Source organism: Herpailurus yagouaroundi, unplaced genomic scaffold, assembly GCF_014898765.1.
Source record: "Herpailurus yagouaroundi ecotype Mexico unplaced genomic scaffold, PumYag 199, whole genome shotgun sequence".
Classification (NCBI taxonomy): Eukaryota; Metazoa; Chordata; class Mammalia; order Carnivora; family Felidae; genus Herpailurus; species Herpailurus yagouaroundi.
Window position 1 is genome coordinate 6,381,340 of NW_024412430.1, and position 22,787 is coordinate 6,404,126.

The window sequence follows — 22,787 nt, forward strand, 5'->3', positions numbered from 1 at the left end:
AAAAAAAAATAAAATACATCTTGGGGGCACCTGGGTGGCCCAGTCTGTGAAGCCCCTGACTTCAGTTCAGGTCACGGTCTCAACGGTTAGTGGGTTGGAGCCCCGCGTCGGGCTCTGTGCTGACCGCTCAGAGCCTGCAGCCTGCTTCAGATTCTGTGTCTCCCTCTGTCTCTGCCCCTTCCCTGCTCACACTCTGTCTCTGTCTCTTTCTCTCTCTCTCTCTCAAAATAAACAAACATTAAAAAAATTTAAAAAACATACATCTTGCTTTGAAAAGTATTTCAATCTAATTATGTCTTCTCTTAGGGAATACCTTTCTAATAATTAATTGGGGTGAGCTTCATTACTAAAGAGGTTGAAGAAAATTGTCAGTATTCTGGGTTATTTGTACATTCTGAAATAAAATATTTTTTCCCCTTGCACGTGGTAATTAAAAGGAATCATTTTTTTCTTTTCTTCTTTATGACAGAAACAAGGACCCACCAATATGCTCTTGCATCATCTCGTCCGAGATGTAAAGCAGGTAACCTAATTACGAATGCGGACAGATTTCTTTGTGTATTGCCTTAGCTTTGTGATTGAGGTATTGCCAGATTTTGCCCTGTAAAATGTACATTTGGATTTTTCTAGTGAATTACCTACCCTCTTTGCCTCCGCCTCTGAATAATTTCATCACCAAACAATACTCGGAAGGTTTTTTTTCCTTATAATTTATTTTATGTTTTTAAGGATTTGATCTACCAAGTAAGTGGCACTAACTAATAATTATTTTCTCTGATAAAATATGAACCGGAGACATATAAAACTTTCAATCAGAACATTAGCTCAACATGATACAGCAGTATTGCCAATGATGATAATATTTGCTGAAAATAAAGAAATTTTGTCCTTGTCCGGTTGTCTTTATCGGAGGACTAATATGTGCTTTGCATTGTTTTGTTATTGTTTTTGACTATAAGCGATAGCTTGGGGTCCCTATCTTTTTTTTTAAGCCTACACATTGTTCTAGGGAGCCAGGAGGAATCACACTGCTCTATACCCTTGCTCATATTCTGCTTATAGTGTTCGCATTGAACCCTGAGTTAGGTCAGACTTCAAATAAAATCATCTGTTAGTTACCAAACCTTCCCAACTTTTTTTGTTTTTTAATGTTTTATTTATTTTTGAAAGACAGAGAGAGAGAGACAGAGTACAAGCAGGGGAGGGGCAGAGAGAGAGGGAGACACAGAATCCGAAGCAGGCTCCAGCCTCCGAGCTGTCAGCACAGAGCCCAGGCAGGACCAAACTCATGAACGCAAGATCATGACCTGAGCCAAAGTTGGATGCTTAACTGACTGAGCCACCCAGGAGCCCCCAAACCTTCCCACTTTAACAGACTTTTGTGCCTTAATTCCTTCTCTTTTAATCACCAAGAACTTTTATTCACATCTGCAGACAATTAGGAGAGACTCTTTTTTTTTGCCCCCATGATTAAAATCCATCCCTGGCACACTTTAAAAGTACTTCCCTCATTTCTCTGGAGTCTGGTTTTCTTGATGGAGAGTGTCCAGGCTTTCTGGCTATGTTGACGTGGTGGGAGAGCCTTGGCGGAGGAAGACGTGTCGTTGGCAAAGTTAGACGTAAGGAAAAGAGTCCGTGGTGATATAAATTTAGTTTGCGTGATTTGTGCTGGATCAAAATAATTCTCGTAGATTATTTCCTTGAACTTTGATTCCATTACAGTAAGTGAAAGAAAAAGGAATGGGATAAGTTAAATCTGCTTTTAACTAGGAGCAACTAAGAACATTAGTTTTGGTATTCCTTGCAAAAAGTAAATTATGGATATGAAAAAGAAATTATTTACATTCATTCATATGTGAAATATGTAAATACATATTTATATCATTTATTGCATCTATTTATAAATAAGCAAATATATATGTATATAAAGCCTTATTTCTTGTTCAAAGCTTTGTGAATGTTGTTCATAATCTGTTTGTTTCAAAGATCTTGTTCAGCACCATGTGTGCCTTAAAAATGTTGAAATAAGTTGGATAGAGAAAGACAAATGCTGTGTGATTTCACTTAGATGTGGACTCTAGTAATCAAACAGAAACAGACTCGCAGATTCAGAGACCAAATTGTTGATTCCTGGAGAGGGCCAGAGTTGGATGGTGGGCTCAATAGGTGAAGGAGATTATACAATAAATACATCCTGGGGATGTAATGTACAGCATAGGGAATATAGTCAACGGTATGGTACTAACTTTTTATGGCAACAGGTGATAACTAGACTTATCATGGGGACCATTTCATAATGTATAAAAATATGAAATCACTTTGATATGTACCTGAAACAAATAGGATAGTGTTTGTCAATTATACTTTAATTTAAAGAATGTACTATGAATGGTAGTTGAGAGTAACAGTTACGAAGAGGTAGTAAGGTGGGTTTTAAGTGGTCAAAGTAATCTTCATTTAGACCAAGACCCATGTACGTGGAAATCTGCTGCTTAGCCCTCCTGCTCACCATTACATGTGTTTCGGTAGCTTCATGGTTTGATATCTTACTTTGTTCTGTCATTCCATGTTCCTTATTTCTATTTGCTCTACTTCCTTCCGTATTCTCATGTTGTGTGTGATATAGTCCACACAGTGCAGAGGGCTATAGCCATTTCAATGGAGAGGTGAAAGATTTTGGATCACCTACATTCAGTATATTGAGGGGGAGGAAGAAATTTTCCTCAGTCCAAGGTTCTTCCAGCTGGACTAAGAATTAAATTTTACATGCGACAGATTAGCAGGAAAAAAAAAACCACACCCAAAGTTTTATTGTGTGCCCACAGAGACCCAATAAGGAAATTGAGACCTCAAGAAATGACCAAGGCAGGCAGTTTTTATACTTTTCAGACAAAAAGACAATACATCTGTGAGGAATTGACAGGACAAAGAGAAGTTAACTTTGGGAGCTTCGGTTAGTAAGGAGTTCTAAACAGAATTTGGCAGGGGGAGTAAATTAGTAAAAAGTAACAAGGTTGTTTATTCAGCCTTCTCCACTCTAAATTTCTCATCTCTGGTGAAAAGGATGTCTCTTTATCTTGTGGCACAGGGAGGGTACCTTTTACAGGGAGAGTTATTTCCTGCTTTCAAGGGGACAGAGTCAGTCTGAGTGTTTTCTGGCACAGGCTGTCTCTTAAGTAACTTTTATTCAAAATAATATGTCAAAATGGCACATTTTGGTGATATCCTCCAGTGATTTGACTTCTGCTATAGTAGATCCACAATTTCCCGTTAAAAACAATCTTTTATACTATATTTAAGTGTATTTTATTATAAAGTATGTGTATGCATGAGAGAGAGAGAAAAAAAAGAGAGTTGAATGAGCAAATATAAGCACACATTTGATGTCTGTGAAACTAAAAACACATTAAGGCCAAATTCGTTTTTCCATCTGAACAAGCAGACTGTATCAATAGTTGGTCATATTAATCAACCAATTTGTAAAGATGATTGAAAAGCGTGAGTCCGCCTCTTTGCACTTGAGGCAAAGGTTATGGGTTATGTTCTAACAGATGGCAAACCAGACCAAAAAAAGGCACTGAAAGTTACAGTCCATTACATGGTTTTGTTTCAGCATGCCCTTCTCTCAGGCTACAGAATAACACTGATCGACATTGGATTGGTCATCGAATACCTCATTGGTGGAGCTTATCGCAGCAGCTACACTAGAAAAAGTTTCAGAGCCCTCTACAACAACCTCTACAGAAAACGTAAGGTGCCACAATTGGTAAGTACCTGAGTAAAATTGGGGATGATAACTAGGAGTTACACGTTTCGAAAAATGGCTTCGGAAGTTCAGATGGGAATAGCTTCTAAAACGGACATCTGTGTTTATGGACATTCACTGAGTCTCTGCTACATGTCAATGACAGTGCTGGTCTAGGTTGGACCTAAAGATCAGGAGTTTAGAAACTCTCAGAGGAAACAGATTTATGAATAACTAGCCATAATATGGAACAGGATACAATATGTGATGTACTGCCATAGAAGCAATGTGTTGAGAAAGATTTGAGGGGGGGATAACCAGTTCTTTTCTCTCCTTTTGAAAGTATAGAGGGGAAAAGATTACTGGGCTTACATCTGTGAACTCCTAGTAGTCCGTAGTCTGGAAACCACAATCTTGGCACAGGTGTGTAAGGGTTATATTGGAAAATGCATGCAGAGTGTACTAGGTAAAAACACACGCTGTACATACTTTATTTTCCATCATGTTTTCGAAAGTCTAGGAATGCAAAGTTAGAGTTGCTGCCTGGTTGATTAGCAGAGAAAACATTGCTGGTTTCTTAAAACCGCTGTTACTAACCGGTAGACTGAAGAGAGCCTTTCTTCTTAGAGGTTAATGGAAGTGTTAGAAAAGGTGGTCCGGGGCATTCTGGGGCAGTGACAGGCACAGTGCTGTGGACACGAGGATATGTTTCTGAAGTGGCAAGGAGGCTTTTGCTGCTGGTGCCGTGCTGACAGGTTGTGCAGGATGAGACTAGAAAGGAGGTTTGGGGTGGGCTCACAGGAAGAGTCCAGAATATGAGGCCACCTTTATTTATAAAGAATCAGGTAAAGTGAAAGCCCAACTTGTCTGTAAGAAATAAAAGAGTAAAACAAAAAGAAACTCAAATCTCACAGAGAAAATAATCTTCCCTGAGATTTCAAAGGCATAGGGATGCACTTGACATATGAGCTCCTTCACTTGAACTAAGTATTCCTTGCTGTGAGGTTCCCTGGGATAGGTATGAGGACTGACTGTGGCCTCGCTGTAGCCCAGCGGGGAACTTACTAGGCAAGTACCCCTAGTGGTTTTTTTCTTTTGAAATGGTATGAAATTACTACCCATTTCTCTGACTGTTTCCTGGTGAAGGAGTAGAGTTATTAGTAAATTCTGATGGTAAGTTAGATTGTAGCACTTACAAACACATGGTTTGGAGTCAGAGAGATTTGGGACAGAGGATTAGTTTTGCTCCATGTGAAATCTTGAGTGAGAAACTTGACGTTTCTGTGTGTCATTTTCCTTATCTATAAAATTGGAATAATAATAGAACATCTCTTTCATAAATTCATCAAAAGGATTAAATAAAGTAACACCCGAAAGCACATATTCCTAGTATATGGAGGGTATAGAGTATGAATAATAATAGTCATTATGATTACTACTGACAATGCTATTAATTCTGTATTACAATGATAATGATAATAATTTGAGTATTTTTTTAGAAGTCCAGATCCCATCATTTCTCTAATTTATATCTGTAGAATGTAAACTTAAATAGATAGATAGATAGATAGATAGATAGATAAAGTAGCTCAAAGGCCATAGTTTGTGTCAGCCCCTTTAAGAATGCTTCTTTTGGTTTCTCATTGATGAAAGCTTCATGCTGATAAGCAACAAATTATGTTGTTATTGGGTCTAATCACTGGAATTGCAGTGGTGATTCATAATATCTGGAGAAGTTCCACAACTTTCTAACTTAACCTTGGAGTTGTTTGTGAGTGGGAACTTTCTCTTATCAGAACTGTGAATCTTTATTGCCTCTTCTGAACTCGTTCCAGGTATAGAACATCCATTGATTTTTAATGGAATTTCCACATAGAGAAGGAATGCAGATATATAATAGGGAACAAAAGAGCATGTTCTCTCAGACGTTAGGAAATAACTGTGCTTAATAAGGAGGTGATCATGAGAGGCTTTTGTGGGGTGAGTAATTAATTCTAATTATGGGCTAGAGACAGAACCATTGGATACTTGGTAGGATACCTGATACAATATAATATTTTGTTTTCATTACCGTCTAGAAATGAAATGTTCATTGTCACCATAATAATATTCATTTCCCTTTTTGTTTTGTTTGAAAAACAAAATAACGTATGCCAGCAAGTGACCAGTTTTGCTGAAAGCCGTTCCCAGCCCCCTCTGCACCGAAGACGTCCCTCAGGAAATAGAAAGGAATCTGCAGAAAGCACTCTGCACTCCCAGTTCATTAGAACCGCCCAGCCTTACAAATTCAAGGTACCACTTATTTAGTTTTAGAAATGAAAAAAAAAATTTTTTTTTTTATTTTTTAGAGAGAGAGGGAGAGAGAGAGAAAGAGAAAGAGAAAGAAAGAATCCCAAGCAGGCTCCACACTCAGCACAGAGCCTGACACAGGCTGGATCCCATGACCCTGGAATCACGACCTGAGCTGAGATCAAGAGTTGGACACTCAACCAACTGAGCCACCCAGACGCCCCTGAAACTTTTTTTTTAAAGTAATCTCTCTGCCCAATGTGAGGTTTGAACTCAGAACCCTGAGATCAGCCAGGTGCCTCACTACTTATTTACTTTTAGACTTGAAAATAAAATTGTTCTTGCAGATTAGACCATTTCTTCATTTAAAGTTGGAGACGGGGAGGCACCAATAGACCATTTGCAAGTACCGTAGGAAGGTGGGTGCCACCGCCATCTTCCAACAACAACTGAGCGCTGTGAGCAACGTTGCTATTCCACGGCTCCTCGCATTCCCTTAGTTCACTTTCCTCGGGGCTACGTGCTTTTGCTCAAGTTTCTGTACACACGATTCCTATGTTGGCTCAAAGAGGTTTGCTTTCCATAGCTCCTAGGATGAATGGATAGTTTATCAAATTACCCTTGATCACCATCAATGAATACAAATTCCTTTTATTTATAGAAATAGAGGAAGCTTATAGTTTTCTCTCTTATCCCCTTTTATCAAAAAGACTGATCATTGAATCTTGTTATTTAGCAGGCATTACTTTGGGTGCTTGGTGGAATTTGGGATGCAGATGGGTGGAGAAGATATAAAGATGACTGAGAAATGTTCCCACTCTCCCCGAAGTAATATAGTATTGCAGCATGATAAATATTGAAATAGAAATACGCACATAATGATATAGAAGCACATGGGGGAGTTAGGCAGTGGCGTTTCTGATGGGCTGTAAAGAGTTAGCTTGCCAGGCAGAGAATAGTATTTCATTATTACATATTACTATTACTAGAGGAATATAATCAGAATAAAGGAAAGGAAACTTAAAACTGATCAGTTTGGATACATGTTGTCAATACTAGTGACATTTTTCTAAGGGAAAGATAATGAATCGATTTATAAAGTAAGGTTAGAGTAATTGAATAGCTCTCATTTATCCAGTATGTTATTTTGACCTATTTCCTGGAGAAATTAAAAATTGTCATATAGTTATTGGGTCTATCCCAAAGGCGTAGTGTTTTAAGTTGTGCTAAATAAACACAAGGTATCTCAGCTTCTGGACCCTGGATCTGTCAGACACAATGAGAAATAGATCACCTAAAAGACCAAAATTTTGATTTCTGGTTTATAAAGTTCCATTGCTATTTCCATCTCTTGTCAATGATTTAAAAAATATTCTTAGGATACCTGATATGTTTCATTAGGTCAAATATCATGCATCTGAGTATTTGGGACTCCATTTGTATTTTATTTTCCAACAGGAAAAGTCTGTAGTCCTTCATAAATCAAGGAAGAAGTCAAAAGAAGAGCAAAATATACCAGATGACCCTGAGTCTACTGGCTTTATTTACCCTTACAATGACCTATTGGTTTGGGCTGTGCTGATGAAAAGACAGAAGATGGCCATGTTCTTCTGGCAGCATGGAGAGGAGGCCACGGTCAAGGCAGTGATTGCTTGTAAACTCTACCGAGCCATGGCCCATGAAGCTAAGGAGAGCAACATGGTGGATGATGCCTCAGAAGAGTTGAAAAATTACTCAAAGTAGGAGTTCTCTCTTCACTTCATACTAAACATCGACAATTCTTAGAATGGTTAGACACTTTTATCTCCCTCAACTTAGAACTTGCAAGACGCATGGACTTGTTGCCGTGCATTTCCTGGGCTCTCCTGTAAATAAGGGTCTTTAGGTATTTCAGGGTGCTTTGTGGGACAAGCAGAAGAGAGTCGAGGGTTGGTCCTCAAATTAGGAGAGCTGGGTTTTGGTCTTAGTCCAGCTGTTTACTAATTGGGTGATTAGTTGGCCAGATTTCAGGACTCTAGTTTCCTCACACAGAATGTTCAGTTAATGATTTTGAACTCTCATACTCTTTGATACTAAGTTAAGTGAAAACTTGTTGTTTACTTGTAGTACCTTTCAGGCAGGAAAACAAATAAATGTGTTATGTGTCAAAGAACCAGAGCATGATGGCAAAAGATAGAAAAGTTAGAAATAGTTTTGATTTTTTTTTTTTTTTTTTTTACTACTGAAGCATTATAATAGTGAGGAAAGAAGAGGGGCTAGAGTTAATGGAAACTAATGTGTAATTGTGACTTTTAAGTTTCAGAGAGGAGCGCCTGGATAGCTCAGTCGATTAAGTGTCAGACTTTTGATTTTGGCTCAGGTCATAATCTCACAGTTTGTGGGTTTGAGTCCCACATCGGGCTCTGTGCTGACAGCATGGAGCCTGTTTGGGATTCTCTCTCTCCCTCTCTTTCTGCCCCTCTCCTGCTCGCTCTTTCTCTTTCTCTCTCAAAATAAATAAATAAACTTTAAAATAAAATAAAATAAAATAAAATAAAATAAAATAAAATAAAAGTTCCAGAGAGGGGCACCTGGAAGGCTCAATTTGAGCCCTGAGTCAGGCTCTGTTCTGACAGCTCGGAGCCTGCTTGGGATTCTCTCTCTTTCCCTCTCTCTCTGCCCATCCCCTGTTCTCTCTCTCAAAATATATACACAGTTTTTAAAAATAATAATAAAAAAAAAAAGATTCCAAGAGAATAGCAGGGTCTGCTTCTTAGAGTAAACAACATCCCCAAAAATGTCTCCAAGTCTAGCTTCTTACTCAAGTCATCTATTTATTTTCTAAAATGTTAAGGAAAAAAAGGGTGACCCCATGATTTTCCTTAATCGCTAGTTCAGTATTGAACAGTCTTTTCTGTAAAAAAATTCTTTATTAGGTCTTGTCAGAGAGCCCCAAACCAAGCTATATATAGCCTGGTTTGTAGTGTAGACAGGCTTCTCTCCATGAATAGATAGCTCAGCCATGCCTGGTATAAACCAAATTCTGGAAAGGGAGAACCGTTCATCTGAGCAGCAATCACTTTCAAATAGCTTTTGCAATCTGAGGTTATTCTGTTGCTGTTCATTCTTTTGCATCGGTCTTTCCTGAGTCTCCTCTCTCATCGTTTTGAATGTTACTGGGACTCTCACCTGCATTTTTTTTTTTTTTTTTTTTGCCACTAACTGTGTGTCATTACAGACAGTTTGGCCAGCTTGCCCTGGATGTGTTGGAGAAGGCATTCAAGCAGAATGAAAGAATGGCCATGAAACTGCTGACCTACGAACTCAAGAACTGGAGCGATTCCACCTGTCTGAAACTGGCTGTGTCTGGAAGGTTGCGGCCTTTCGTTTCACATACTTGCACCCAGATGCTGCTGACAGACATGTGGACTGGGCGCCTGAAAATGAGGAAACATGCTTGGCTAAAGGTACATTGACTCACAGAGAACGCACTGGTGGTTGCCAAAGGGGAGGAGGCTGGGGGGGATGGGCAAAATGGGTGAAGGGGAGAGGCAGGCACAGGCTTCTAGTTATGGAATGAGTAAGCCACAGGGATGAACGGCGCAGCACAAGGAATGTGGTCAGTGGTGCTGTGGTCGTGTTGTGTAGAGACAGACGGTAGCTACACTTGTGGGGAGCACAGTGCAAGCATAGAGGTCTCAAGTCTCTGTTCTGTACACCCGAAACTAATGTAACCTTGTGGGTCAGCTGTACTTGAATTGAAAGAAAAAGGTGTATTTGGGGCGCCTGGGTGGCCCAGTTGGTTAAGCATCCAACTCTTGATTTTGGCTCAGGTCATGGTCTCATGGTTCATGGGATGGAGCCCCACGATGGGCTCTGCGCTGTCAGTGCTTGGGTTTCTCTCTCTCCCTCTCTTCTTGCCCCTCCCCCGCTCATTCATTCTCTCTCTCTCCAAATAAATAAGTATACTTAAAAAAAAAAAAGATGTATTTACTTGCTGTATAGAATTTAATATTGGTTTATTCTGAAGGTCTATATTCTGGACTTCATTTTTCCCTTGTTGTGGAAGAGTATATTCAGGAAAGCCAGTTAGTATCTTTGGCTCTCACAGATGAGCCGGGATCTTCCCAGGGGACCCTCTGACAACTACTTTATCTCCCGGTTTCTTTTTTAAAAATGGGGATGATTGTACCAACTCTGTCCATCAAAAGGCATTCTCTTGTGAAGGTGGTTAGAAGTTGGAAGCATATACAAAAATATACAAGATTTCATTCTCTTGTTTTTTTTATTTTTTTATTTTTTAAAATTTACATCCAAATTAGTTAGCATATAGTGCGACAATGATTTCAGGAGTAGATTCCTTAGCGCCCCTTACCCATTTAGCCCATCCTCTCTCCCACAACCCCTCCAGTAACCCTCAGTTTGTTCTCCAGATTTATGAATCTCTTCTGTTTTGCCCCCCTCCCTGTTTTTATATTATTTTTGCTTCCCTTCCCTTCTGTTCATCTGTTTTGTCTCTTAAAGTCCTCATATGAGTGAAGTCATATGATTTTTATCTTTCTCTGACTAATTTCACGTAGCATAATACCCTCCAGTTCCATCCACATAGTTGCAAGTGGCAAGATTTCACTCTTTTTGATTGCCAAGTAATACTCTGTTATATATATATACCACATCTTCTTTATCCATTCATCTATCGATGGACATTTGGGCTCTTTCCATACTTTTGCTATTGTTGATTGTGCTGCTACAAACATGTTGATTGTGCATGTGTCCCTTTGAAACACCACACCTGTATCCCATGGATAAATGCCTAGTAGTGCAATTGCTGGGTTGTAGGGTAGTTCTATTTTTAGTTTTTTGAGGAACCTGCATACTGTTTTCCAGAGTGGCTGTACCAGCTTGCATTCCCATACAAGATTTCATTCTTAGTAAAGTCCATTACCTCTGATAATTATAACAGAACTAAATGAGCCTTTTTAGTGAAATTTTTTTCATCTTAAGAATATTAACCAATAATAAACTAAATAAAATCAACAATTTCTGTTCTCTTCATCCAATGTGATGCTTTAGGGAATAATGCTTATTTTATTTTTTTTAAAGTTTATTTATTTTGAGAGACAGAGAGAATGAGTATGAATGGGGGTCATACTCCATTACCCCCATACTGCATACTCCATACTCCATGAATGGGGAGATAGAGGGACAGAGGGAACCCAGGCAGGCTCCACACTGTCAGTGCAGAGCCTGACGTGGGGCTCTATCTCACCAACTGGGAGTTCATGACCTGAGCCGAGATTCAAGAGTAGGACACTTAACTGACTGAGCCACCCAGGTGTCCCTTAAATGCTTATTTTATAAAGCTTCCCTCAAACACATTTGTTCACCCATTTCCAGATTCTTCTACCCATTACAGTTTGGCCTCACCTCTCATCTTGAATTATCAAGAGTAATTTAGTTAACTACTAAAAACATTAGACTTTTGACATCAAATCTAAAGCTTTAGGTTATGGTCAAGCTTATAAAGTACTTATGCTTATAAAAACTGAATTAAAAGGGATAAAGCATGAGAATTAAGAGATACATTAAGACTGTATATTATTTTATTTTTCCTGCAGTTCTTAAAAATTTGTGTCCCAAATAGGATGACTTTCTTAAAAATATGTTTTTGTTGGACACACTATAGAAAGCACAAAGAAATAAAAGGCATAATATATAAAATAAATAAAAGAACTTTCACATTTCAATTCCACCAATGAGATTGCAAAAATAAGAGAAATTGAATCAAAACTTATTTCACATAGATTCCTCTTTTAAAAATAGTAGATAAATAACAGCTGTTTCTGGAAGTTCTCCTTTGATCTGTTTTGATTTCAACTTTGGAAATGATGAAGCAGAGACATGAATGGGTCCACCTCTAGCTACGCAATCTCTGGCAATAACTGTTTTTAATAAAATGTGTAGAGAATGAGATGGGGTAAGTTGGCTGCAAGTTTGAGCAGTAATTTTCCCCATGGCTGTGTCCTGTACATAGTTTAGTTTACTAGAAATCCTTTTTACTGAGAACTTAATAACATTTTGCTCCTCATGTACCTTGTATCAACAAAGAGACCTAAGTGAAACAAGACTGAGTGTTTTGCCCCAAAACACAGTGAGTCGAGAAGGAAGTCTGAATTAGCTACTTAAAATCTCTGAGCTGCAGGAAATTGCTCTCCCTGTGTAGATCCTGATTCCCCAGTGTTTGGCTTGTGAGTTTTGAGAACACATTTGCAAATAATTGTAAGGTGTCCTGGTTAGACTAATTCCAAGCGCATGAAGACTGGAGGAAGACCTTATAGGGTGTGGTGGAAGAGAAAACTCATTTAAATACTTATAGCGTGATAGGCTCCAACTGATCCCTTGGGAATGGGATATCGCTATCCTTGAGTAGTGTTTCATGAGGCAGTTGTCCTGCAAGGGACAAGTGGAGTCTTTTCAGGAAGTGGGTTAGGAATTAATTAGTGTAATGTCATCATTGTGCCTGGTAATTATGATGTTTCCAGACCTAGAAGACTGTGTGTATTTTGGGTTCCACATCTGAAGAGAAAGCATATACTGTTCACACAAACAAAACCCTGTCAAAACTGGGACGGTCCTGAAAAACTTCTTAAAGGAGATCAGGCTTTAAAATACAACAAAAAGTCATTTCAGTAGTGAAAGTTGACCAGGATATGACTTCAGTTTATTTAATCATGAATGGTGTGCAGTCAGGGTTAATTGTATTTTTGTTCACCGAATCCCAGAGAACTAAGGCCTGATTTTAGCTTGAAAGAAAAGTAGTGCTCAAGAAGTTGAGTTGTACAACATTTAGTAAATCTCCTACACCATTTATTCTTAAAAGCCATATAAATTGAGGGGCACCTGGGTGGCGCAGTCGGTTAAGTGTCCGACTTCAGCCAGGTCACGATCTCGCGGTCCGTGAGTTCGAGCCCCGCGTCAGGCTCTGGGCTGATGGCTCAGAGCCTGGAGCCTGTTTCCGATTCTGTGTCTCCCTCTCTCTCTGCCCCTCCCCCGTTCATGCTCTGTCTCTCTCTGTCCCAAAAATAAATAAAAACGTTGAAAAAAAAATTAAAAAAAAAAGCCATATAAATTGAACATAAAATAATCTTTTGAATAAAAAAAATCTTTTGAATAGCCCATAAATACATGAATAATAGCAATAATAATGAAGGAACTATGGATATCTGGATGAATACCTTCCTTGAGATTTACTGGCAAAGAAAATATTTGTGTAGGATGTGAGCTGAATGCACCAGAAGGTGGCACTTGGTATGTTTTTATATTCTTGATTTCATAATATGAATACATTTTAATGTGTTTTACGGGATAACTACTTAATGGCATTAAAAGGTTATGAAAGCAATATGCTCATGCTTACTGAAAAATAATACTTCTTACTGCCTGCTCCTATGGATAAATAATTACAGTGTAGTATACATATTTTTAAGCCTTTAAATGCATATATGTGTATGTACATATCTTCTTTAATTTTTAATTTTCTTTTTGCACAGTAATGGGAGCACAATATATATGTTATTATATAGTTTGCCTTTATTCACATAACAATATAACTTGGATATCTTTTCATCATATTAAAAATTGCCTTTATCTTTTTAATGATTGCATAATATTCCACTCTTAGGTTGTCCTACACCAGCTATCCTCCCTTTGGAGATGGATATTTAGGTTGACATAGACATTTTTTTAAGTTTATTTATTTACTTGACAGGGGAGCGGGGGCAGAGTGAGGTAGGGAGAGAGAGAATCCCAAGAAAACTCTGTACTGTCAGTGTAGACCTCGACACGGGGCTCGATCCCACGAATCGTGAAATCATGACCTGAGCCAAAATCAAGAGTTAGACGCTCAACTGACTGAGCCACCCAGGTACCCCAGGTTGACATAGGTTTTTTGCTATTACACATAACCCTGCAACAATCATCCCTATACACATGCACTTGTATTTATGAGTATTTCTGAGAGTGACACTTCTAGAATTGGAATTGAGTCAACAAGTACATGTCGAATCAGGTTATCAACTGAATTGGGGATAGGTCTGACACTATATGTACGTGAAAATCTTCATTTTGTTACTTGGCTAATACTTGTGACTTGTGTAACTCTTACTGTTTCTTTTGCTTTATTTTCTTTCAAAGATCATCATAAGTATTCTTTTTCCACCCACCATTTTGTCATTGGAATTTAAAAGCAAAGCAGAGATGTCACATGTTCCCCAATCCCAGGACTTCCAGTTTGCATGGTATTATGGTGACCAGAACGCCAGCAATGCCAAAGAAAGTGCTTATACGGTTAGTACAATATCCCCAGGAACTAAGCTTTCATATGCATTCGTACACATTTTCATACACCTGCACAAATGTACACATTCCCAAAATTTGTTTAGGAAACAACTTATTTAGCAATCTTAGTCATATTATCTATGATCAGGCATAGCATGTATGATATGTCTAATTAACCCCCATATATGATTAAGCAAAATATCCCATTTCTTTGGGAAATAAAGTCTTTATTCTGCCTTGATGGCTGCTTCACTTTTCATTTTCCCTTGTGACAAGTAGAATAAATAGAGTTACTGTTTCTCTAAAGTTACAATGAGGAATGCCTCATATCCTTAAAAATCTTTATTTGTTAAGATGCAGGTTTAGAATTTGCATTATCTTTACTGTTTCACTGCACAATTTTTTTTACATTCGTTATATCCAGTGACCAACTAATTTTACATGAGTTCCCAGTTTATATGCTTTCCTGAGTAACTTGAGCTACTGCTCTCGCAACCTGTCTTCATTGGAAGTCCCCAGTATTCTGTCTGTGCACGTATTTTTTGCTTTTTTGTGTCAACTTGGATCATTACTTATAAACTTGTTACTGTAGGTGCAGTGACCGTCTTCTGTGGTACTTAATATTTTAATGAGGCATCTTTAGTTAGCATCTTTTTTGGATATGCTTTTGCACTTGTGAAGTATTTGTTATAGTATCTAAAAATGTATTCAGTAAGTATTAAATTCAAAATAATTATAATTAGCGGGTATGGCTGACGTCTGTTTTGATTGGGTGAGCATCCATTCTGATTGGTTAATGCCCCTATCAGATCAGTTGTTAAATATTTTGACTGTCATGCCTGTTTGGGTATATATGTATTCCTCTCCTCTACCCTCTCTCCCTTCCTTCCATCCTCACTTTGCTAAGACTGATGTTTTATCTGGGGTTCTCAGAGTATAAGATGACAGGTGCATTCTAACCTCTGTAGAATGCGTGAACAATTATCTCGCCAAGCTGGGCTAATCAAGTTGTCGCAATTGTGACTGTACTGGCTAGATGATATGGTTACTAAGCACAGACCATTTCAAGTGTTTTTTTAAGGGAAGATAAGAAATGCAGTGTTGGCTTAACACCTTTAGAAATAGAATGAAGTCTTCATATGTGAGATATTTTGTTTGAATTTGCTCATTTATATGTTCACACTGAGTTAGTTTATTGAAGTGAACAATGGAGAAAGCTGCTTATCTACCTACCTATCTATCTATCTATCTATCCATCCATCCACCCACCTACTTATCTATAAACAAGTGTATAAATATGTTGGCAGTTGGTAGCAAATAGTACTTTGCAAGCGGATGTAACTTCACTTTTGGCTCTTACAGGTTTCACGGAAAGCTAAGCTCCCACAAACACTTAAGGCATTGTAGATAGCTGGAGCATTCCACTAAGTAGTCATTCTCAAAGGGGAACTTTTAGAGTAGGAAGTCCTTCCTTAAGTGGCAATTAACTATACTCTTAACATTGAAAAACATGGTACGTTCTCACAATTCCCTGAAAAATTAAACTTTGGCTGTACTGTAGTGGTTCTGTTTATAACAATTGCCCACCTGGATGCTTTGGACATGGCCATATCAATTTATCAATTAAATTAATATTTAATGGCCACCTCCCATGTGCCAGATAAGATACAGTGTTCTGGGGACACTGCATGGTGGCTTCTGCCACCATGGGGCTTATAATCAGGCCGAGTACCTGCGATACCTCAGCATTATTCAATTTAAAGCATTTTTTAAAAAATGTTTCAATTTGTCCTGTTCTGAATGGATTATAATCACAGTAACAATGTTCTCTTGTCTATGAATTTAACTAGAGCAATAGTTTTTGATTACCTGCTTTATGTTTGGAATTTTGCTAAGCAGAGAGTCAGCATTTGATGAGACGGTAAGATTTCACAATGTTGATTAAATATAATATGCTTGATAAGTTGAAGAACACAATTTGTATTCTATATTTTGGGAGAAAAGTGAAGGCAGGTAGATGCTCTTTTAGCAGGTCTTTGTAGTTTGTCCTTGTGGTAATAGTAGGTGATAATGAATATAACGAAAGTACCACCGGTAATAGGAAAAGGAAGCCCATTGTTCTGAAGCTGTGTAGATTCACCCACTGCATCTGCTTCATGAGGTTTTATAAAAGTCCTTACTGAAGTCTCTACAGGTAAAATAACTTTGCCATCAGAAGTTTAATCTATCTAGCTGCTAGCCCTTTGAAAGCATGACTTTTGATGACAGGAGCTTTCTTAGGAACAAATTATAGCAAGATGGCCGAATGCCTTAACTAGAAGGAGAAGATTCTTCTCATCTGGTGTCAGTCAGTGAGGATTGGAGATTGGTGGTGGCTTCATGAATGAGGTAGTGGTTAAGATGGACTTATGTGGAAATAGCATTTCTGTGGAAGGACAGATAGTAGGTAGGGGCCCAGAGGCAGGAATTGCAAGGCATATGTCAAACATCGTATGTTCCTTGGCTTGGCTAGAGCCCAGGTTATAGTGGATATGGGACAAGGAGGAAATATTTGTGGGTATGGCTGGGAAAGTAGATTGAGGCTAGATCATGGAGACTCTTGTATATCCTATGAGGGAATGTGGTATTTTTTCTGTAGGTAACGGAGACCCCGTGGATGTATGTGATACAGTAGCAAGATGCTCTGACCATTAGGAAAATTATTCTGCCTCCAGCGTAGAGGATGACGTGGCAAGAAGACAGGCTGAAAACAGGGAGAACATAGCCTGGTGTAACCATCCAGATGAGGAGGATTACGGGCTTTGGCCAGAGTTAGTAGCAATGGGCATAGAGAGGAAAAGAGAAATCTTAAGTGAAGAATCAAATAGAGTTTGAACATGGAGCATGAAAATGAGAGGGAGGTAGCAAATACGACCAAGAGGTTGATGGTTAAAACAAGGACATCTTGAAAGGATATGGGAATATTTGGAAAAGGAGCAGGTTTGGAAGGAGAAAGAGGAGTTTAGTTCTTAGACATGTTGATAAACTACAATGAAAAAATGTTTTCAAAAGTTGAACGATAATGTGTTTGATCAGACCATCATTAAGTGGGGAAGATGGTAGTAATACAGTGGAAAATAGGTATGGATTTTAGTAGAGTTGATTGTTGTAGTTATAATTTTATCCTGTGTGCCTGCTGATAGCAGATTCCTTTGAGAGAAAGAGGAAGGAGAGAGGAGGAGAGGGGAGAGGGGAGAGAAAAGAGGGAGAGGAAGGGGGGGAGAGAGAGAGAGAGAGAGAGAGAGAGAGAGAGAGAGAGAGAGACCATTTGATTGATGATATTGAGATTTGAATAGAAAAAAAGTTAGCTAAGTGAAACATTTTTATGTTTACCTTCTTGTAAGGGTGAAGGAAGGAAAGTCCTGAATCTGAATTTATATTCTCACATTGTCTTCCTCATGGTAGTTGGGTGTCTTTGAATTCAACTTAGAGAGAGGCCCAATTAGGGCTTTATAACGCATACCAAATTGTCAAGAGTTAAGTAAGACCTAATGAGAAATTCCTAGAAAAAAATAATAAGAGATATTATTTACTCACAAAGTCATTACTTAAATTGCTTTCTGGGGTCTTCTTAACGTGGTACTGATGTCATTAAAATCACAGTAAATGAGGACTTTTCTTATTGGTTCTAAGTTATTTTAACTCTGGGCTGGTCCAAACCTGTTAGGAACCAGATCAGTTCCTATACTTTTAAGTCACAACCCCAATTTCATTGCCCAAAGTGATGTGAATGACAACCATCAATCAGACACTGAGATAACCCGTCTAGTAGCCAGAAGCCTCAAAAATTACATTTTCTCAATTTTATGGACATTTCAAGCAACACTTCGTTTATTCCTTGTCTTGTAAAATCATACCAGTCTTGCAGGTGTGACAACTAGAGAGAGATCTTTGGTGGATAGGATGAGAAACGTACTTGTCAAAGAAGCATCAGAGAACATTGCTTTCTTTTCATTTAATATTTTTTAAAGTCACAAAAGGAATGCATTTCCTGTTTAAAAATTAGGACCACACAGACCTTTATAGAGTAGGGTGACATCTCTTTGCTTCTCTTTTACCATTCCTAAGTTCCCTCTTCCCCAAAACAACCAGGCTACAAGTAATACTTTCTTTTCTTTTCAGTTCTTTCCGCCCGCTTTTTACAAGGCTTTTATCCTGTGTGCACACCTGTGTAGTCACGGTCATGCATCCCCTTGTCTGCCACACAGATGCTTATTTCTCATCACCTACAAAGGTTAACCCCTTTGGACTGACACATCTGTTGTAAGAAACTGGTGAAAGATTTGGTGCTTTCCTTGGAAAAATATTTGCATGTACAACACAAATACTGGCGTATAGTTGCAGGAGGATTCAAGGAACCCTGGAAGCTCAGAGAGTCCATGGACTTTAGGCACAGCACCCCTGCCATCAATGAGGGCTACATGTCTGCTATCAAAAGCCAAAATTCTGAAACTCATGCTGTGCCCAACTTTCCTAGGACTTGGGAAAGACATCATCGATGGGTGTCTATTTTGTCTTCCTCTATTATGGAGATAGTTGTATTATCTGTTAATGATTTCAGGGGAATGTTACGATATCTTTAGGTTTCAAAATACTGACAAAGGAGGTTAAGCAGAATAGGAGCAGGGACCACTTTTAAACCCTTGGAACTACTCTTGGTCTGACTAGGTTTCATTATTGGATACTTGGCTTGCATTTCAGAGATCTCTTGGGCTCCTTCCCCAAAAGTCAGAGATTTATGCAATACATGTAGTTTTCTTTCCTCGCAAGACTAAGATTATAATTTGGCAGGTGGGTGCCCAATTAATTTCTAATGTATTATATTCATAAATAGTTACATATTTTGGATGTTTGCAAATATCAGGATTTTAGTTAAGGCTCTGACAATAAATGATTATTTATTTTGCAGAAAGACCGTGATTTGGAGAGAGGCCCTGATGAGAAACTAGATGAAAATCAGCACTTTGATTTAAAGAGTGGTCCCCAAAGCCTCCCATGGACCAGGAAAATCTATGAGTTCTACAATGCTCCAATTGTCAAGTTTTGGTTTTATACGGTTGGTCTCATTGCAGCAATTAAAAATAGGCTTCATGATGGTCAATAGTTAATGATGATTTTGGTAATGATATGCCTGGTTTGCCAACTTGTGATAAAATGTAGAAGTGCGATAAGAAAAAAAAATGAGGGGAATCACAGAGGAGGTAGGAGAGAAGATTGGAGGGAGGTGAGGACAGGTTGTAGCAAATCTCTCTTACTATGGGAGTAAAAGAACAAGAATTTTCTTCTTTCCTGAGCGCTTCCTATTAGCTCTGCTGGGACTGAGCCTGTGAAACTTTGTGGAACAGCCAAGTAACAGTAGTGGTTGTAGAATTAAGTGATGGCTGTGGATCCTTTTCTCATCTTGGGCAAAGAAATCAAGCAGTTGAGTTGATTTGTTATTTGTAGGTGTAATGTGTAATATGAACAAAAAATGCAAAGTGTTTGCTTTTTGTCTTCAATCACATATGATTATAAATATAGAGAGAATAATAAAACTTTTTTATTTTATTTTATTTTATTTCATTTCATTTCATTTCATTTCATTTCATTTCATTTCATTTCACTTCACTTCACTTCATTTCATTTCATATCATTTCATTTTCCTCTTCTGACACCCCCCTCCGCCTTGGAGGACAATGACATTGCAGAAGTTAATTTTATAAATAAATAATACATTTAATATTGATAGTAGTGATACAGAGAAATCATTAACTGCACTTTAAATGTAATGAGTGCTTTTCACATTTATTTAATAACATTTATTTTTCTAATGCTTACTTATACTTTAAATTGCTCCTGGCCAAATTGTGTATTTCTAAAACATTTCAAGTGCGACTATAAAAGGACACTTATCTAAATGTGTTACATTGCAAAATATTTACTTGCCCATCCAAACGTGTATTTCATATATTTATTAAATATGTACATAGTTCCGCTATCAAAAATCAAATCTTCCTTCAAATGATGAGGTTTCACCATTTTTTGTGAATGTGTAACAAAATATCCCAAAGTCTCTGATAGTAGCTTTGAGAGACTTTTAGCCATAGCCATGTCATTGAGAAAAAAATATTCAGTGTTTCTGTTCTTGGAAATCTCCAGCCGATGAACTCTTAGGGACAGGAGTAAAGCTAAGCAAAGAGAACAGCAACAACACATAGTTAACAAACAAATGGAACAAATTAGCCACCTGGGTCTGCCCCCCCATAATGGACAGTGTTAGCAGTGAACACAGACATTCTTGACTTGATGTCACATGGCTCGGTTATGATGTGCGTGTTTTACTGAAGCAGTGTCTTGTTACAAATGTGATGATGAAGAAGAAAAAATGTAAACATTTTTGGATCTTTTAAGAGTTGCAAAGAAAGAAAGTATCAGGGGGCAATATTACCAATATCTACGGTGATTTAGTGTTTGGTCATCATGAAGCCAATGACAAAAAGGAAAAAAAAAGATTACTTGATAGAACAAATTTATTTAAATTATGTGTCTAAGTGGTCATCAAACATGCTTAGACTTTGAGGAATAAACTTCGAGAAATATAGAATTAACAGAATTTACCTTAACTTTCTTATGTGCTTGCTTTTCTAAACTCTTTATCTCATAGGCAGCAATACCCACCGTGTCTTCCCCAAATACCACCCATTGTATATACAATGACTACTGTGTAGTTAGAAGTGGTTTTGGCCATTCTCTGCGTAGAACTCTACTGGGAGGGTAATGTACCAAGCTTAGGTAGAGCTCAGAAAGATCTGAAAATAGAGATTCAGGTTAAAGTAATATGATTCACTTCCTTGAGAATGAAAATGAGCGCACACACACGCACACACACACACACACACACACACACACGTCCCTCGCTATTGATCTGGGGCTTTAATACATCTGTCGATCAGCTAGCACTACATATTGTCACTGAAGTCACTAAAAGAACACGGTCTCATGCATTGTTGGTGATTATGGAAACTGGTAAAGCCTTTCTGATGGGCAATTTAGTAGCATTGTCACGGGTTTAAATGTGTATGCCCAGTGATTCTACTTCTGGGAATATATCTTAAGATAATAAGAACGTTGGAAAAGATTACAAAGCTATTAGTCCCTATGTGTCTATATATGTGTGTGCTTAGTGTGTCTTAACTTTTTGAAGATATTGGAAATCTAGGTTTAATATATATAGTTAAAAATGAAACATGCATTTCTTGAATGTCTACCATGTGTTAGTTTGAGAGCTGAAGATAAAAATGTGAACAGTCTTTCACTACAAGGACTCACAGTTGGACGATACTTTCCCGCTAACCAGGATGTTTTTATCAACATAAAATAAAACTCCCAGCAGAAGCTAATGTCACATTTTATTACATTCGAAAATAGACACCTACTGATACTGCTCCTTGGTGTACTTGGGGCACGTGTTTTCTATGCTTACAGGGAGGGGAATGTGTATGATTCTCTCTCGGTTTGTCGTTAGCCTGACGGTGTCCGTGTCGGCATGGGCCGGGTTCCAGAAATTCTGGTCAGGAGCCAACAAGATGAGACAGTGCCCCATTCCATGCATTTGGGAACAGCGGTCTTCATTGCTTTCATTAAATTCTGGCATAGAAAACTGTACATTCTTGTACTTTCCTTGAAATCAGGTTCTGCGTAAACGGAAGTTATATTTCCATGTTATCATGTTGAAGTTCCTTTGTGTCTCTGCTTGGCTCGGTTTGTGTCTACTTGGCATTCTCCATTACGACTCTCACTCATGTCCAGGGAATGTGTGTCCCCCTCATAGATGGCATATTTGGCATTCCTCATGCTGTTCACTTACACTGTGTTGGTGGAGATGCAGCCCCAGCCCAGCGTGCAAGAGTGGCTTGTTATCATTTATATCTTCACCAATGCCATTGAGAAGGTCAGGGAGGTGAGTCGCCCCTTCTACCTTTGTCTTCTCCACCTCTAGGAAGAGGTGTTTTGGGCTCGTGATGAAAACGGACAGATACAGCAAGGGTGGGGGCGAGACAGGCAATGCTGATCCTGATTTGCTTGGGATAGAAAGGGTATTTAGGGGAAGATCTCTGATCTCAACCCTTAATCCTTGCCAAAGACTTACTGCTGGTTGCTGCTCTTTGAAAGCAGTTATTTTTAAAGACGTCCAAGTGTGTTTATCTGTCTTAGAGTGAGGCTATCTAATTGTTGTTAGACCCTCCAACTGTTTGATTTCCCAGAAGGTTTTTTTATTTTTAATTAGATTGATTTTTATAGCCTACCATTACTGTACCTTGTCAGCCTCATTTTACAGTAGGCAAATAAGTGGCCAGAGTTGTGCAATAAGGAAAGAATTCATTGATGGCTTTTGAATTATTTTCCTAAACACCTTTGA

The 22,787-nt window shown here is 38.3% G+C and overlaps 1 protein-coding gene across 4 annotated transcripts in view; it reads left to right on the forward strand.

Moving 5' to 3' along the window:
* The window catches only part of TRPM6 (transient receptor potential cation channel subfamily M member 6), a 173,801-nt gene that overhangs the window by 84,979 nt on the left and 66,035 nt on the right, over positions 1–22,787 (forward strand). For 3 of the 4 annotated variants that reach the window (XM_040449336.1, XM_040449334.1, XM_040449335.1), the window contains exons 13-20: positions 470–523; positions 3,614–3,766; positions 5,903–6,037; positions 7,493–7,773; positions 9,252–9,480; positions 14,207–14,359; positions 19,299–19,445; positions 22,200–22,328. In XM_040449336.1, the coding sequence (XP_040305270.1) occupies positions 470–523; positions 3,614–3,766; positions 5,903–6,037; positions 7,493–7,773; positions 9,252–9,480; positions 14,207–14,359; positions 19,299–19,445; positions 22,200–22,328 (1,281 nt within the window). The remainder of the gene's footprint in view (positions 1–469; positions 524–3,613; positions 3,767–5,902; positions 6,038–7,492; positions 7,774–9,251; positions 9,481–14,206; positions 14,360–19,298; positions 19,446–22,199; positions 22,329–22,787) is intronic. The other variant, XM_040449337.1, reaches the window with a different exon arrangement.